Source organism: Aspergillus pseudodeflectus (assembly GCF_044049435.1).
Source record: "Aspergillus pseudodeflectus strain CBS 756.74 chromosome Unknown BJX68scaffold_1, whole genome shotgun sequence".
Taxonomy (NCBI): Eukaryota; Fungi; Ascomycota; class Eurotiomycetes; order Eurotiales; family Aspergillaceae; genus Aspergillus; species Aspergillus pseudodeflectus.
Window position 1 is genome coordinate 1,306,493 of NW_027263777.1, and position 16,603 is coordinate 1,323,095.

The window sequence follows — 16,603 nt, forward strand, 5'->3', positions numbered from 1 at the left end:
TTTGAGTTGCTTCAAGGGCTGATGGCATTTCTCGCATGGTAGATCCCACCTGCCTTTCATCATTTGATACTTTCGGGCCCTTTATTTGACAGTATACTACAGGTCACATTATCATTCACGACCACGTGGTTATACTCAATTTCTCCAACTGGGTGCAAGCATCGTGATAGATCTACGTCTTGACCGTCCGCCGCAAACAGGGATGTGGAAGGCAGCGTTGCCTTTTGACTCTCAAAATAATCCGCAGTAACAGACCCTCAATCGGCCTTTATGGGGAAGTGGCGAGTAGAGGGCCGTCCTGGGCAGTTACTATCTATCATCATCATACGTTTGACCATCTGAGGCTCTTGGATTCTGTCTGATATTTGGTTCGAGTTAGGATCGCGATGCTTGTGCAAAAGAAATCTACTACTCTGCGCTCCGCCTACCAAGATGGCAGTTGCAAGTATCTTACCGAGATTAACGGATATCCCAACGACAAATACATCAGTTACGTGATACAGCTACACTTTACCGCAGAAAAAATTGGCCAGGTGTCTACGAGGCATGGGCTTGACTTGGAAAAGCCTGGATCAGGGTTAGAGCTATATATCACTAATCTGAAGTCAGATTTGGAGGCGTTTTAGCGTGAACTAACCTTTGATTTCAAGGTCTCACCGGAGTGTGAAGTTCACCGCAGCGGAATTTGAGACTGACCGAAGACGGAAATAAAAGCTCTCCTTGCTATACGTATCATGCAACAGGTCTTTGCTTATATCGAACAGCGCTCAACATCACCAGACAACAATCAGAGGTACGCGTCGGATCCACCTCCTGGATAGACGAAATGGCGGTCTTTGCATTTGTCTCCGCCAACTCGATCCTGAATCTGTACCTCCAACTTCCACCCAACGAAGAAGTCGGGGTCCACAATATGCAGTGGGTTCAGATGTGATTTGCCACGCTAGTTGCATGCCGACATACTACAGCAGTCGATAAGCCGAACCGAGTGGCTAGCTTTCTTCATACCTTGGCGAAATTGCAATCGAGATTTGAGGCTTCGTCTACTTCTAATATAGATATGAATGGTGCTCGAGATGTTTTCTTCGACTTCAAGAACCGTGTTATTCGAATTCGGAACTAGCTCGCAAGACCCGATAGACAAGAGGAAAACCCCCACACCCAGGATAACTCTGGAGCCTTCCAGGCCACAGACTTTGATGGATACGAGGGGGCTGAAGAGCATACAGATATCAATATGTGGAATCTATTTACATATTTGGCAGAGGGCGTGCGATTCCCCCACTACAATTATCCTGCAAATCCCTTCGAGCAGATCATGGGAGGCTGGCTATGATTTGACCTATTCATTGGATTGGGTCCGCCTCGTAAATCGTACCCTGTCTGATTTGGTTCTTGAACCCCATTTGGAGGATGCTCACAAGGGTAATCGCGGATTAGAGGTTGATCTTACTAGAGCGAATCCACTAAGCGGCAGTGCTGGTTGCGAGGCACAGCTAACCCGATGCTTATTGGTTCTATCGCCGATCCGATATAGAGGACCGGTCAAGACCTTCAGCATCACCCGACCCGATCTTGCTTATAAGAAGAGACCGAGCATGAGAAGATAGAGACCAAAAATACACTTAATTGTCATTCATTCAGGATGATGGTCTCAAGCTCCCACGCGTCGACACTCTTCCTGCTCTTCTCTTCAGTCTTCTCCTGCACCCCTTGTCCACTCCTTGGCCCAGCATTCCCTCCTTTCACCTTCGACACAAACGACAAGATGGTTAGTAGCGCCCTGCAAAGCCTCACTAAGGCTTTCGATACACTAGTAGCAACAAGCACCAGTGACCATGGGGACGTGTCGCCAAGCATCGCATTTAGCATCGCCTTGTTCTCGTCTGACCCTGGAAATGCGGAGGACGAGCCCTTCTTCTGGCAATACCATCACACTGCTCCTGCATTAAATAAGCTTTTAGCAGGCTCTCACACCGCGAACAAGGATAGTATTTATCGGGCTGACGGCTTGACTGAAATCTTTACTGTGTGGATCCTTCTCCTTACGGAAGACAGTGACCAGGTCTTGGATGACCCTGTCACTAAGTACATGCCTGAACTGGGTGATGATACAAGAGGCCAAGGTGCTGTTGAGTATGTAGCGTGGGATGAAGTTACTGTTGGTCAACTCGCCAGTCATATGTCAGGGTTGGAAAGGACTGTGAGTGGAACAGAACACAGTACGCTTCTTGATATGAGCTAATTCGTGATAAACAGATTGCTCGAAAGATGTGACGTTTGAAACACGTTCTTCTCAAGCGGGGTTGCCTACATTCCGGACTATTCTGAAGCCTTGTTGTGGCAATGGTCCCAAGTGTAGCAGTAGCGGTATGCAACCAGTTCTATGGGAGCTAGAAGTGTATGCTTATCATTTCGCAGACTTCATCCGGCTTCTGGCCGACGAAACCCCAGTTGCTGCAGCTGGGGTGACGCTAGCTACTCCAACATGGCATTTCAGCTTCTTGGCTACATTGTAAAGAGACGTACAGGCAAACCGTTCAGCAAAGTCCTTCAGGGACGACATCTTTGACGTCCTGGGCATGACTGAAACCTCAATCTTCGTGCCAGCCAGCTCAAGTGCTGGAATTATCCCCGTGAGTAGGGAGGTCAGCGGTTGGCTAGCACACCACGAAGCAGATGAAGCGTGAGCCCATACTTCTCCATCCTCACGCATTGCTATTGGGTCATTCAGCTGACAGCTCGATCCCACCATCACAGGTCTACCTCTCTCTTATCAAAGATATCGCACCAGCGGGCCAGGTAATCCTAAACTCAACCTTCCAGAAAATCCGGGACAAACCGCTGGCTCAACCCCGTTTCCCACACCTCCAACCCGGCCAACTCGATCGGACTCCCCTGGGTTATCTACGGCGGCGGATCATACCCTAACAGCTCAATGGGTTTGACGTCTACACTGTTCTCAGCAACGAAAGATACACCGAGAGCCTCTACTGCTCATATCTTGGCTGGGTCCCCGATTTTGGCGTCGGTTTTGCCATTCTCTCCGCCGACACCGAGGCTCCGACTGATCTCAATGCGCACGCCGATATTATCGGTGACGTCGTTCTAGAGGCGTTGATGGTGACTGCTATTGAGCAGGCAGCAGAGAACTTTGGCGGCGTCTACAAGTTATCGGCGATCAATTCGTCCATCACGGTTTCTCTACGATACCCTTCCGGGGTTATACATCGATGAATTCAACAGCAACGGCACCGACTTTTGCGAAACGCTCGCTGAACTCCTGGGCATCGCAGACCCCGCGGACTTGAGTATTCGACTGTACCCCTTCGCAGCTGATCGACGGATGCCCCGGCTCAAGCTCTTATGGCCCTGCTTCTGACTCTAGACAGGCCTTCCGAGCCGTCTTCCAGGACAGGACATGTCCGAGCTCGCAGATAACGGGACTCCGACGTGCGTATTGTGGCTGAATCTCGACAAGCTCCATTATGGTGGTCGTGCTCTAGACGAATTTGTTTTAGAGCTGAGTCCGAGTGGTCGTGCCGTGGGTTGAGATTCCGGCTTTGAGGGTGGAACTGCGCAGGAATAGATACTATACGGACTCGCGATGGAGGAGCGTTGTTCGGGCTGTTTTGTACTATTACTTGAGAGGGGCATGGGGCGTAATGTGCATTTATGCATGCTTCTGACATAAAGCAGGGCGGGCTGCTATGAGATTAGAGAGCGTTTGTTTTCTAGGAGCACCTTTCCTTTCGGACTGTGGGTATTGTGAGTGAGAGCATATACTAGCAGGCAGTAGTACTCCTAAAGCGAGTTAAACTCAGCGATAATTTGTATATACTAGATACAAAACGGACGTTCCATGGTGATTCTCGACAGGTACCTGGTAGTCAACAATTAGGGGAACCCCTACCAATTATATAGTGATATTCCGGAGCGATTCCATATGTGCAGAGTCCGGGTCCCTCAAGCTGAAAGTACGCTTACAGGATACGTGAAGAATCTATGAGAGCTTAAATCTTGCGTGGCGTCTTTTTATTCATCCTCATCAAGCTATGTAGCCTTTCCCTCACCCATCCATTTTATCATCAATATCAAGGTCATCAAAGTCATCCAGAAGTTCATCCATGCTGATCTTGGGTATTTCCTCGTCATCCTCGTTCATCATATCCGTTTCCGCCACACTCATCTCATCATCCTTCTTCTTATTCTTATACAGCGCCAGCGTCTGCCGCAGCTCCTGGTCCTCCTCGACATCCCGCAAGAACATCTCAAAGTCTTGCTCGACGCGCTCCTTGTCGTTGGGCAGCAGGTACGGATCGTGCTCTGTAGCCATGCGCTTGAGCTTCCAGTTGCGCTTCGTGTGCTTTGTGCGACGGGGGTAGAATTTCTTGACAAGGACGACGTCAGGAATTGTCGAGCTGTATGCGTTGGATGATTCCATCTCGTCGAATTGTGCGTTGTTGAAGTTGGCGCCTGTTATCATGTAGCCGAGGACCGAGTCACCCGGGTGGATGATGCTTCCGAGGTGCGTTCGTGTGAAATATTGCTTGTCGCCGCTGAAGTCCGAGGCCCGCGCGACGGTGACTTCGGACAGGAAGTATTTGCCGCGCGAGTGGCCGGTGGGTTCGACGTCGAGGACGATGAATTCGATGAGCTCCTTTGCGTCCGCGAGGGATGTGAAGGGGGCGCGCCAGTATATCCGTGAGTTCAGGTCAGCGGTCTGCAGGGTGTTGGGGTCGAGGAAGCTGATCGAGGTGCCGATCCTTGTGCACAGGAGGAGTGGCGAGATGTTACCGAGCTGCTTGGCGAGCTTGATGGGGAGAGCGACGAGGTCGTCCTTGCACACCGGCACGATCTTGGCCGAGTACGTGAACTTGTATGACTTGGTCGATGTGTGGATATCCTCGGAGATGATCTGTTGCGACTTTGTCACCTCGACGGGGACAGCAGAGTGAAGGAAATCGAGGAACCCTTCGGCGTGATTCCGCTGCGCGAAGAAGAAATCGATTCCGTTCTTCGCCTCCTTGATGTTGATCGTGTTCTGATGCGCCCTGTGCTTGAGGATGAGCTGTTCGAGGTAAAGGAATGTTCGCTTGTGCAGGACCTGCTGTCGGACCTGGACGGACGCCCGCCACGTGTTGGGTGTGTATGACTTGGCGCACTCCGGGCACTGCTGGTACATGACGATATATACGACCTCGAATGTCTGCTGCAGGATGACGCCGTCGTTGACCGAGTCCTGGATCGTGAGCTTGACCTTGACTCTCCGCGAGTGCGGCTCCGTCCAGATGAACCCTGCATCGATCACACGAATCTTATTCAACCCTTTCAGTTTCTTCAAGCACAGCGCGAGCAGCTCGCGGGACTCGAGGGCCGCGACGTTCCAGGAGTTCGGGGGGAGGAGCCAGCGCTCGCAGTCACGGCAGAAATTCAAGACCGCTTCTCGTTGGATGCCTTGGGAGATGTCGACCTGGAGTCGCATGCAGTCGTTACATATCGTCGTTCCAACTAGAGGTGCCCCGCAGTTATAGCAAAGCACGCTGAGAGCGGTGTCAGTTGAGATTTTTCGTCTTGTGGGATAAGGGGGAGGGAGCTCACGTAGGAATCTCGCTGGCAGACTCATCCTGGGGCGCCAGAGGCACCGGGGTATCAATATCCATCTTGAAATATGTCGTCGTCGAAAATTATGGTGAGATGAATCCTCGATGAGGGGGAGCAATTTTCAGATAAAAAAATGTTCTCCCCATCGATTAATCAGCGGGTCAGAGACTGATAAGGTCACGTGCGGATATCTTATCCGCTGTATGGAGTAAGCAGAATAGACGGTGGAGATTGCACGTGATTGCGGGTACCTTTCGTGTTGACAGTGCTTCTCATGAACATCCCTTCTGCATGCACGTTTCTAACTACCAGAGCATACTTTACGATTCAGTCTTCGCTTCAGTCTTTACGAATATGATTTTACCATTATCTCTACGGTAATTTTGGTCTCTGACTACGCCTGGCTTCGCCGCTCATGCGTCAGGGAGCCTCAGGCACCAAAATACCCTTCAGTCTGGGTTTATGTGACCCTGTGCAGCAACAGCGTGGATATATTTCATCAATTTACAGTGCTAACTACCAAATTCGCGGATTTGGCTCTCTTTCAAGGCCCTTCGATATCGACTCCTGGAATTCCCGCCCCCTTCGGCAACCCGTCCATTTTTGGAACCCAATCTCTCTACGCAATTTTCTCGGAATTGTCCGATGAGCTTTATGAATTGGAGCAGCCCGGAACTTGGTCAATGAAGTTTCATACAAAAACAAAGTGTGTCTGGAGAATGTCGGAGGTATTTTGGAGGTATAAGTCACATGACATAGGGCACGATTGATTGCGTGGTTCGCGGGGCGACAGGAGTTTGAACCATCGAGGAAGGCAGAGGTCTCCTTCAGAATCCTGATATTCAGACTGAGACTCAAGACCGGTATCGGTTCTTGTTTAGCCCCCATTCGCATCGGAGTATCTCAAGACTGGCAGGTGGCCGGCATCGCCGGCCCCCGGAGTATTTGCTCTATTAGGGCTAGTTATCAATCCCTCGATATACAGGCTCATTTACGATCGGCAGTCAATATCTACGGGCCGCAAGAATAAGCAGACCGTATCTGCAGTCCTCACGCCAGAATCCTTGGCCCGGCGCCTTGCGGCACCTCGTGCCCTAATCCGAACCACCAACCGCCCCCTACAGTCATACCCAACCTGACACGTGCAATCAACCGCATCTCCCGAGTGCCTCTTCCAAGAGAAAACAACAGTGGGGAGATCTCATTTCAACCGCGATCTGCGCCTCGCACCCCCGCCCCTCGTCTGATGCCGTGTTCTGCATGGACCAGGGATCCGCGCTAATTGGCCGACACAATCTTATCCCCTGATGATCTGCACGGGGCCAGCCTATAAACGGCTGCAGAACCACAACGTGCCAAGACCTCAGTACCCCAACCTTTGCCTTAGCATCTGTTCGCTCCTGATGCGATGTAACCTCGCTGAGTTTCACGATAGGAGATTGCCGATGGGAGTCAGGCGCGTATGGTGAGTGAGGGGATAGGGAAAGGGATAAATAGCTATCTTTCCCGTGGTTAACTTAGTGATCAAGTGCAGGGAGCAGACAACAGAACAGCAGGACTCGAACTCAAATACTTTTCTACAAACAGGCATACACGCAGTCGCAGTCACGATGCTCCAAGTCAAGGTACATCTTCCCTGCCAGCTTTTCCCTTTCCTCACCACACCCATACTCATTTATCCAGGCCCTCGTCACCCTCCTCCTCACCAGCACGCTGGCCCTCGCCTCCCCGATCGAGGTTGAATCCCGCCAGTCCTGCGCCTACACTTGCGGCAGCGTCTGTTACACCTCATCGGCCGTGTCTGCCGCCCAGCGCGAGGGCTACTCGCTGCATTCGTCCGGCGACGACGTCAACAACTACCCGCACGTCTACAACAACTACGAGGGCTTTGATTTTAGCGTCTCGCCCACCTACTATGAGTTCCCGATCTTGAGCTCCGGCAGAATCTACAGCGGCGGCTCGCCTGGTGCGGACCGTGTCGTTTTCAACCAAAACAACCAGCTTGCGGGCGTTATTACGCATACGGGGGCTAGTGGGAATAACTTTGTTTCTTGCTAGACGTTATTTCTGTGATGAGATCTAGAGGTGATGAATATATCAGGATGTATTCGTCAATCAGAAGAAAGTGCTAGATATATTGCACATTCGATGAATCAACGCAAAGGAACTTGCGCAGGATGCGCCATATGCAGATGATAGAATGAGTTCAGCTCCTTGTAGCCCAAGATGATACTCCTCAAGGTTGCTGGTTACCTTGACCTCCTATGTCAAAGCAGCAACGAGCGCATTTATCACCAGTCCGGTTCTACAGCTCCTGTTTCTTGGACAGGATGTTTAGCTGGATAGCAGCATCGCTTTGATGCCTAATGGTTTGCTCTGCGGGCGACACAGACAAGTTCAAGTGAGCTCTAACAGACCGAGCTTAGTGAGAGCTATCTCTCTATCTCTTTGCCTAGAAAAGGATTATATCTGGCATGTCGTTGCGTCGAGGGCCAAGTATACGGGATATTTTATTAGGATAAACAAATAGAGTTCCCTCCGAAGTCCCGAGATCTCATATCAACACTGCCACATAATCCAGAACCTATTTCCTCCTCCGGCAAGGGGCATTAGGCTGAATCTATGTCTTCATCGACCTGGGGGGCTTCCTTCAGCATATGGAGGGACATTTGGCAGTCACCTCACAACATGGTAGAGAGCCTCTATCGAGGGTAGGGGCTTCTCACCTCTATGATATTTCATCATGCTGCGCACGGGTGTGGTTGTGAAAAGTTTAAGCTTAATCCACGACGCTTGCCTCCATGATATACTTTGAATTAGGGTTTCTGAGTCACAGTACTGTGGCGAGCAGACGAGCTGCTGCCTTGATGTTTGAAGTTTTCTCGTCAATAATCCCCTTCCCGCTCATCACTCAACAATATCAACTTCTATTCCCCACATCATCCAGGATACCTTCACACGCAAGCCTTCAACTCAACAGAACAAACAAGTTGCTCAGGATGTATCGAAATGACAAGCCCACCCGCCCAGTCAGGGATTAATCTCCCCCTCGAGCTATGCCTTGAGGTAAGTATACTATCCCCAGCACAACTTCACGAAGGAACAACACAAAAAGCACGACATATTAACACCGCAAAGATAATATCCTACGTCGTCAAGGATGCCGCCTCCTATAACAGCTGCCAACGCACCCTCAAGGCTCTCCGCCTCGTTGACAGAGCCTTTTGCAACTGTGCCACCGCGGAACTTTTCAAGTCGATGACTATCAGATTCAATGGTCACGACTCGAACATCCTCCCATGGATACCCGAGGGCATCAAGAGTCTGGCACTGAGCAACCGCCGCTTCTTCGTCAAGGAGATTTGCCTGCGTGACGAAAGTCCGTATGAGAGCCCTTGTTGCATGATTGAAGGGGCGGATAGTATGGAGATGGACGCCCTGGAAGAGCTAGAGAGTGATATACCGAAGATGGAGATCAAGGAGGTGGACCACTCAAATAGCAGGATATACCGAGAGCTACCGGAGCTCCTCTCATCCTTCCCAAATGTCACCTTCCTCAAAGCCCACATGTGGTACTCGCGACCCTTGGACGACCTCTTCTTCGAGATGTCGCGCCCACTCAAGGAAGTACTAGGCTCGTGGCTCCTTACACATGCTCCGCAGAAACTCAGCAACGTCCGCATAATCGATGAGCGCCAGGCCGCACCTTGTCCTCCGTTTTGGCAAAATGTGTACGAGTTCAAAGCAGAAACACAGATATCTCGCTGTGAAGAGGCAAGGGACGAGCTGGCAATTTCCCCAGACCAGCTCGACTGTGCCTTTACGTACCTGAAGCTTGAACAAGAGAGTGAATTCGAGTCTTGGAACCAAAGTCGGGCTTTTTTCATGCCTCCTTTCATTCGCTTTTGTATTCGCTTTTGTACTGATATTAGTGACTTTGATGAGGCGGAAGGAGATGCAGTTGGAGATGAACATGATGGAAACAACGACGATCCCTCCCCACCAGCCACGACAGGCAGCGCAGCGGCGCTCGGCGGATATTCTCTGGCGGCGGCCCTCCTTCCGCCGGCCGATATCACGGATATGGAATATATTTCGGATATGGAAGAATATTAGTGAGGTTAAATTGTGTCTGGAGGATGGTTCTGTCAGTGCAAGACGAGGTCTTGAAATGCTATTTTAATCATGAAAGGGTTGCTCTAGAGCATACCAACAATGTACTACAAGCTCAACGTGCAATTGACTTGATTCCACTTAACTGTATACACCTCGGCCAGCTCCACTAAATACCTATTTTGGTCGACTGCAATCTATCTAGTCCCCAGAGTCCGAACGGCTATCGCCATTCAAGAACCCCCGGTCATGCACGTGGGCCTTAGCGTTCCTTCTCCAACACCACTTTATAAACAACACGATGCCCTGCTATTTTATTCAGCTGTCTGTGTCGGCTCATCATCTCTTGGGAAAATTGCAAAAGAGGACGATGCGGCACACGGTTGTCGCCGTGGGAGTAGCGCTCCTCGCTCACAGCGCTCATGCCATATTCCCAACGCCCCTAAAGTTCTCCAAGGATGGCACCTTCCAGATCTCGATATTCGAGGACTTGCATTTCGGAGAAAGTAAACAATTTAAACTCTACACACATAGACCCCCAGGGGAAGGCCACTCAAGCTAACTTTCGCCACAGACTCATGGGAATCCTGGGGCCCAGCGCAAGACGCCAAATCCCTGACAGTCCTAAACAGCGTGCTGGACGCCGAGTCCCGGCCCAATCTCGTCGTGCTAAACGGCGACCTGATCACCGGCGAAAACACCTTCCTCGAAAACGCCACCGCTTACCTCGACAAAATGGTCGCACCCCTCGTCGCCCGCGGCCTCCCCTGGGCCTCGACGTACGGGAACCACGATAGCCAATTCAACCTCTCGAGCACCGCCCTCCTTGCTCGCGAGAATCGGTACAGGAACTCGCTGACACGCTCTATGGTCCCCGGTCGCGAATCCGGGGTCACGAATTACTATCTCCCCGTTTACGATTCCGGGATCCGGTGGCCGTGGAGCGCGCCGAAGTTACTTTTGTGGTTCTTCGATAGTCGGGGCGGGAGCTATTTCCAGGAGCGAGACGGTGAAGGCAACGAAGTTGCCCGTCCGAACTGGGTGGACGAGAGCGTTGTCCGCTGGTTCCGGCGAACGAATAATGCTCTGACGGCTCGGTGGCGACGTACGATCCCGTCGCTGGTCTTTGTGCATATCCCCACGAACGCGTCGAAGGCTGCGCAGACGGAGGATGGGATTGATCGGTTTACTGAGCCTGGCATTAATGATGATTATGCGCTTGCGCAGCAGGGGGAGGGGTGGTGCGAGGATGGGACGAATAATAATGAGGACTGTCCGTATGGCGGACAAGATACAGCATTCATGAAAGCGCTCGTTGAGATCCCTGGGATTCTAGGCGTCTTCTCGGGCCACGATCACGGCGATACATGGTGCTACAAGTGGGACACGCAGATTCCGGGGATGAGCATCAAGGGGAACGGAGTGAATCTGTGCTTCGGGCAGCATTCGGGGTATGGAGGGTATGGGAATTGGATCCGTGGGGCGAGACAGGTGCTTGTTAGCGAGGAGGCTCTGAAGAGGGGCGAGCTGGATACGTGGATTCGGTTGGAGGATGGGGGTGTCGTTGGGACTGTCGAGTTAAATGCTACGTATGGGGAGGATTTGTATCCTGCGACTCCTAATGATAAGACTTATTTGTGATCGTAAGCAGTATATATATCTCTAGAATATCTTGCTTTGTGGCTGCTGGCGATGGTAGTCTAATTGAGATGATATAGAACCATGCATATTCTTCGGACTTTTGGATAATGATGGACTTGGGTCACACCTACCCTACTACTCCAAAACTTCACCTAGAAACTCCTGCACAACCTCATTATAAACCACACAACAATCTCCGGCCTCAATAGGCACCTCTGCAAACGCATGTGGCGCCCCGGGAACAAACCTCGTAACAGTCTGCCCCTGCGCCATCTGCCACCTTGCCGCCATCAGTATCGTATCATCAACAAGCGGATGCGCTGTCCCGACCACAAAGAGCGCGGGTGGGAGCCGCGGGCTCAGTGTGTCAAAGCGCCGGTATACCGGGGAGAAGACGGGGTGTTTTAGGGGGGAGTCGTAAAGGTCCGCGTCCGCTGCCCGGAGGCTACCGTATTCGGTATCGAACTCGCGTAGTGTCGAAGTCGATGTTGGGTTACTCGTTAGAGCGAGGTTGCGGAAGATGTCTAGCTTGCCGGGGTTCAAGCAGACGGAGTCCGGCTTCGTGTACACGCCAGGGAGAAAGGACCAGCTGTACAGGCCGTAGGCGAGGACGAGGGCCTTGATGGTGTTGAGGTCTGGGTACGTGCCGAGGAGGTGGAAGAGAACCTGCATTGTGAGGAAGGCGCCGGCGGACTATCCGTGGAAGGCACATAGTAGTCAGTTCAATGACCTAGGCGCAGATTGGAAGGGGAGATCGCTGACCTCGCCGCCAACGACCCGTACCGGAAGGCCATTATCATTTTCATGACTTTGGACGAAGTAATCGGCGACATCAAAACAGTCCTGCACGCCGCTAGGATAGGGGTCTTCTGGTGCGAGGCGATATCCGGCGGAGATCACTCTGCACCGAGAGGAGTTTGCGTAACGGAGAAGTAAAGCGTCATTTCTGCAGCACATCAACAAAATCCGAAATCTGACTATTAGAGGTCAAGACGGGGCCCGTATACTGACATGTCATGTCGGCCAACCGACAATCCTCCACCATGAAAGTGTAGGAAGATCCCCGTGGCTGAGGAGCCATGATCATTACTCGGCTCGACCACCCGGCATTTGATCATTCGTTTGGGATCGCGAGATTGTAGTTCGATGTTCTTCCCTTCGGGAAGCTGGCCTTCGCCGCCGACGAATAGGTTGCGTATAGCGGCTGCATCGCCCTTGGCCTGTCGTATGCTGTTCGTGAGCATTGCATTCATCTGAAGAGCGGGGGAAAGTGCAAGCACTTACGAAGACATCGGCCGACTCTTCATCGTTCCTGCGTATCAAATCGCATACCCCTGCCGTACTCTCCGTGACAGACTGCGGTTGCCAACGGCTTGGGTCGAGGACTAGGTCGGACTTCATGCTGTTATAAGATGGAGTCACAAAGAGAAACGGACTGGCTTGTATATCCAGAAGTTCGTCTCAAGGAGCACGAGGGAGGAAAGGTGGCGCGGCTATATGTCAGTCCGAAATATCATGATAACCTGAAGTGGACAGAAGTAAGTTGGGGCTCAGTTGCGGCCGCCTGGAAGCAAGGTTGATAGGAAGACATTCTCCGGGCCTAGAGAGATCCCAATGATAGGATATGGATGTTGGGTGCTGCTGACATGGAGTGCATTGATGCAGCCGGAAGATATCTTCCGTTTAACTGAATCTATACACTCCGACTAGGTAGCAACTCGATTTTTTGGAGTATGAGCAATGATGTCACTGTATTAAACTGCAGATGACGAGTCACGTCTATTGTTCCGCTGACGTTGCGTCTGCTTTTTTGGAACTTCTTCTCCCTGGGTTTTCCAAGGCTCCTCGCGTCCTGAAGCTACCCAGTGTGACTTCATTTCTTCTCGTATTTCTTCACAATCTAGCCACTATACCTACAAAGTTTGCTTATTCACCACCGCAAATCGACTCTTCGCCCGAAGAACATGCCCAAAGAAGTACAAAGCAAAGATCCCCGCCACACAGACCACACAGCAGCAGCCCATAAGCGTCATCCCCCACGCAACCCCCAAGTTATAATACAGCGGCTGTGACCACAATACGCCCGCAAATGCCACCGAGCACCTCACAAATCCATTTCCGCTGAATAGCGACGCCGTATACTGCGGGTACGCCATCGTGATGTAGACAAAGATACACTGGATGATGATCACGACGTTTCCGGAGACAAGCATCGTTCCGATCGTCGGCACGATCCAGTGAATATCTGGTCGCGAGGTCCAGGCGAAGATAAAAAGTCCCGAGGGGGCGAGGATTGAGGCGAAGAGGGCTGGGAGGAGGCGGCCTTCGGGTGTCATGGGGCTGCCGGCTTTGATGGACCGGTTGACGACAAAGTGCGTGAAAAGGGCGTAGGGTATGCCTGCGAGAGAGACGGCAATGATAATCGATATGAAGACGAGGCCGATTTCGCCAAGGCTCATGTCGTATGTGGAGCCGTAAACTAGGGGGAAGAATTCGAAGAATGAGTAGAATATCGCATAAACGAGGCCACAGTATATGCTGGTGAATGCGACGGAGGGGTCGAGAATGTTGAGCCGCCACGGGACAACGAGTGAGCGGTATAGCCGGGATATCATATGCGTCTGGGTCGATTCGAGTTCGGACGCTGCTCGGTAATCGTCCCTGCCGGACAGCTTGCGGATTCGCTGAGCTCGTCGGAGGAGTATCGTGGCTTGGGATGTTTCTGGGAGGAGGAGCTGATTCTGTTAGATTTTGGATACCGTGGAGTTTGGCTAACACTTACCAGAAGTACAACGCCAGGCCCAGTTGCCAGGATAATTTCCCACAGACTCCATCTCCAGCCCAAAACCGGCACACTGAACCCGGCTATGGTGATTCCCAGCGCCGGCCCACCCAGTGAAAACATTGCCAAGGAATAGTATGCGTAAGGCTTGTTGTACTCGCTGCTGACATCCCCTAGCGATGCAGCACCTGTCGTAAGTAACGGAGAACCGAAGAATCCCTGGAGAAATCTCAAGCACAAAAGACCACCGATATTTTGCGCTAGAGCTGTTGGGATCGAAATGATCACGTATATGACCATGGCCACCACGTATGGAATATTCCGACCCACGGATGGCAGCTCAGAAGGAGGCGAAAGGAACATCGGACCAGCGCCGTACCCTAACACGTAGAGGCCGAGGCCGAGACTGGACACCATCGAGGAGACATGAAATTTCTCTGCAATATCTTCTTGGGCTGCCGAGTAAATCGAGGCCGCCATATAGACGCCTACCGAGACGTAAAGGATGACGAAGAAAACCCAAAACTTTTTCCGGAAGCTCCAGTTCTGAGGATTCTCGGGGTCGGAGGGGCCGTACCAGTCTACAATGATGATTTGAGTCCGAGCTGCCTCTGCATCCTGTTTGTCTGCCCATAACTGTTGGCTCTGTAGTATGCCTTGTCGGGGATTCGTACCTGACGCTTCCTGGACACGCGAGGCAGAGATGAGATCCCATGATTCGCTGACCTCAGCGAGATCATATTGTCCTTGCTCCTCCGGATATCGCAGAAACCGATTGCTAGTCACCTTTCGTATCATGAAAGACACCGGGGTGTCGTATAATAAGGAGGGCATCTCAAGGCACGCGATGTTGAAGGGCACTTTGGTCCTCGCCTTTAATGTCGAGTTGTCATTGTCAACTATTCCTGCGCCCGGCCGGAAGAAGGGCCACCAGACTAAAAGCAAAAAGCATCAAGCAGCTTGCAAGACATCGACTGTCAGCTCTGTTGCAAAGAGGCCTACCCCAAGCGCGGAATATATCTTCCGCTCCTAAAACAGAGCGCGCCCCACAGCGCAACATATGTCCCGCATCTCAAGACCCTCGCTTTTGTTCAAGAGGCGAAATTCGGACCCAATGTTCGAGCGTTTAGATTCTCGGATGTTGGAATAAGGACCTTATGGCAACAACAGAGAGACCTCGGTTGCGATTCCGCGCACTGCGGAAGTCCTCCATGAGAGCTGCGCCGGCGCAAACCCTCAAAGACAGTGTTGTCTCAGTATGTGAAAAGCATGACGATATTTCATCCAGTGTTTCCGAAGCTGGTGTTCTCTCGGGAGATGCCTCAACGTCGATTATACTACCCAAGGACCAATTATCGGTCCTCACGCCGGTCGTTGGGCCAACACTCGACCTTCATATCACCAGAATCGCTGTCACTCCTCCAAAGCCAGGAGAGGTGGTGGTACGGATAGCATGGACGGGCCTCTGCGGTAGTGTGAGTTACCTCTAGTTGTTTCCAACGTCGACCCTCTTAACGTTAACCACGTTAAAAGGATCCATCCTTCTGTGTCGGTCCTCAGCCCGGATTTGCAAGTCACAACCACATTGCCGGCCACGAGGGAATTGGACATGTCGTCGCTAGCCACGATCGGTCGCTTCTCAACAAGCCTGTCGCGGCAAGATACTTGACCTACTCTTGTCAGGAATGCGAATACTGTCTTCGTGGACTGCCCGAGTCTTGCCCGAGACAGCTTGCCTTTCCAAAAGATCTGAACGGCACATTCCAGCATTATATCACTGTGCCGCAACACTCTGTAATTCAACTTCCAGATTATGTCTTTGCCAGGGACAGTCGGATAAACCCCGGCGTATATGCGGCAGCATTGTGCTCAGGGTCAGCAGCGCTGAAAGCGCTCCGAGCTGCTCAGCTTCGACCACAGGCCGTGACCGTCGTTTTTGGGATTGCGGGGTCAATTGGTCACCTAGTCGGTCTTATGGCAAAACATATATATGGGGCCAGAGTCATCGGTGTGGATGTCGAATCAAAGGCCCGAGACCGGATGGTGAAGGATGGAGGCGTGTGTGATCGATTTCTACCTGCTCCCGGAAATCCAGAGCAGGAGAAAGCATTTCAGCAGAGCATCCTGAAGCTCTGCGAAGACCTGAGAGGGCACAAAAATGTTTTAATCGGAGCCGATAGTGCCATAATCTGCGCAAACCGTGCCAGTGGCTACAACAACTTGACGAGCTATGTCTGCGATGGAGCCGCCATAATCATTGTTGGGTGAGTGCACAGAGGCTATGATGGGATTGATTTTCTAACAGTGGTGCTTAGGTCACCCTCGGATGGAAACGTCATTTCGTTCCCCATTAGCGACGTCTTAACGCGACAGATCAGGATCGAAGGATCTTTGATGGGAGGCTGCCAGGAGATGCTCCAATGCTTGAATTGGATACGCACGGGTCTGGTAAAGCCCTACGTG

At 51.7% G+C, this 16,603-nt stretch overlaps 8 protein-coding genes across 8 annotated transcripts; 5 read left to right on the forward strand and 3 right to left on the reverse strand.

Annotated features, from left to right (window-relative positions):
• Positions 1-1,645: 1,645 nt before the first annotated feature.
• On the forward strand, positions 1,646-3,553 carry BJX68DRAFT_251631 (uncharacterized protein; the record flags this gene model as incomplete). Its single annotated transcript, XM_071042415.1, has 8 exons — positions 1,646-2,222; positions 2,302-2,370; positions 2,422-2,515; positions 2,558-2,686; positions 2,742-2,802; positions 2,935-3,188; positions 3,247-3,311; positions 3,414-3,553. 8 exons carry the CDS (start codon positions 1,646-1,648, stop codon positions 3,551-3,553), a joined length of 1,389 nt encoding a protein of 462 aa, XP_070905865.1.
• A 401-nt stretch (positions 3,554-3,954) lies between these two features.
• BJX68DRAFT_11702 (ribosome-binding protein NMD3) lies at positions 3,955-5,720 on the reverse strand. Its single transcript, XM_071036036.1, has 2 exons — positions 5,602-5,720; positions 3,955-5,543 (listed from the first exon to the last, which is right to left on the reverse strand). Exons 1-2 carry the CDS (start codon positions 5,661-5,663, stop codon positions 4,070-4,072), a joined length of 1,536 nt encoding a protein of 511 aa, XP_070905866.1. The 5' UTR covers positions 5,664-5,720; the 3' UTR covers positions 3,955-4,069.
• A 1,301-nt stretch (positions 5,721-7,021) lies between these two features.
• BJX68DRAFT_11711 (extracellular guanyl-specific ribonuclease RntA) lies at positions 7,022-7,710 on the forward strand. Its single transcript, XM_071036039.1, has 2 exons — positions 7,022-7,229; positions 7,288-7,710. The coding sequence occupies exons 1-2, from the start codon at positions 7,215-7,217 to the stop codon at positions 7,660-7,662; spliced, it is 390 nt and encodes a 129-aa protein (XP_070905867.1). The 5' UTR covers positions 7,022-7,214; the 3' UTR covers positions 7,663-7,710.
• Positions 7,711-8,613: 903 nt separating this feature from the next.
• Positions 8,614-9,720, forward strand: BJX68DRAFT_260584 (uncharacterized protein; the record flags this gene model as incomplete). The annotated part of the gene is made up of 2 exons (XM_071043911.1): positions 8,614-8,670; positions 8,743-9,720. The coding sequence occupies 2 exons, from the start codon at positions 8,614-8,616 to the stop codon at positions 9,718-9,720; spliced, it is 1,035 nt and encodes a 344-aa protein (XP_070905868.1).
• A 367-nt stretch (positions 9,721-10,087) lies between these two features.
• On the forward strand, positions 10,088-11,358 carry BJX68DRAFT_260585 (metallophosphoesterase family protein; the record flags this gene model as incomplete). The annotated part of the gene is made up of 2 exons (XM_071043912.1): positions 10,088-10,223; positions 10,292-11,358. The coding sequence occupies 2 exons, from the start codon at positions 10,088-10,090 to the stop codon at positions 11,356-11,358; spliced, it is 1,203 nt and encodes a 400-aa protein (XP_070905869.1).
• Positions 11,359-11,493: 135 nt separating this feature from the next.
• BJX68DRAFT_251633 (Alpha/Beta hydrolase protein) lies at positions 11,494-12,759 on the reverse strand (the record flags this gene model as incomplete). The annotated part of the gene is made up of 4 exons (XM_071042416.1): positions 11,494-12,051; positions 12,121-12,304; positions 12,370-12,572; positions 12,643-12,759. The coding sequence occupies 4 exons, from the start codon at positions 12,757-12,759 to the stop codon at positions 11,494-11,496; spliced, it is 1,062 nt and encodes a 353-aa protein (XP_070905870.1).
• A 512-nt stretch (positions 12,760-13,271) lies between these two features.
• On the reverse strand, positions 13,272-14,974 carry BJX68DRAFT_251634 (MFS transporter; the record flags this gene model as incomplete). Its single annotated transcript, XM_071042417.1, has 2 exons — positions 13,272-14,093; positions 14,141-14,974. The coding sequence occupies 2 exons, from the start codon at positions 14,972-14,974 to the stop codon at positions 13,272-13,274; spliced, it is 1,656 nt and encodes a 551-aa protein (XP_070905871.1).
• A 377-nt stretch (positions 14,975-15,351) lies between these two features.
• BJX68DRAFT_260588 (chaperonin 10-like protein) lies at positions 15,352-16,408 on the forward strand (the record flags this gene model as incomplete). Its single annotated transcript, XM_071043913.1, has 2 exons — positions 15,352-15,615; positions 15,674-16,408. The coding sequence occupies 2 exons, from the start codon at positions 15,352-15,354 to the stop codon at positions 16,406-16,408; spliced, it is 999 nt and encodes a 332-aa protein (XP_070905872.1).
• Positions 16,409-16,603: the final 195 nt, after the last annotated feature.

What these genes read in the sequence shown, in the direction of transcription:
- BJX68DRAFT_11702 (XM_071036036.1), bottom strand. Translation starts at nt 5,663, where the DNA reads ATGGATATTGATACCCCGGTGCCTCTGGCGCCCCAGGATGAGTCTGCC. An exon ending in TCTGCCAGCGAGATTCCTAC is followed by an intron (nt 5,544 to 5,601) that starts GTGAGCTCCCTC and finishes CACCGCTCTCAG; the next exon opens with CGTGCTTTGCTATAACTGCG.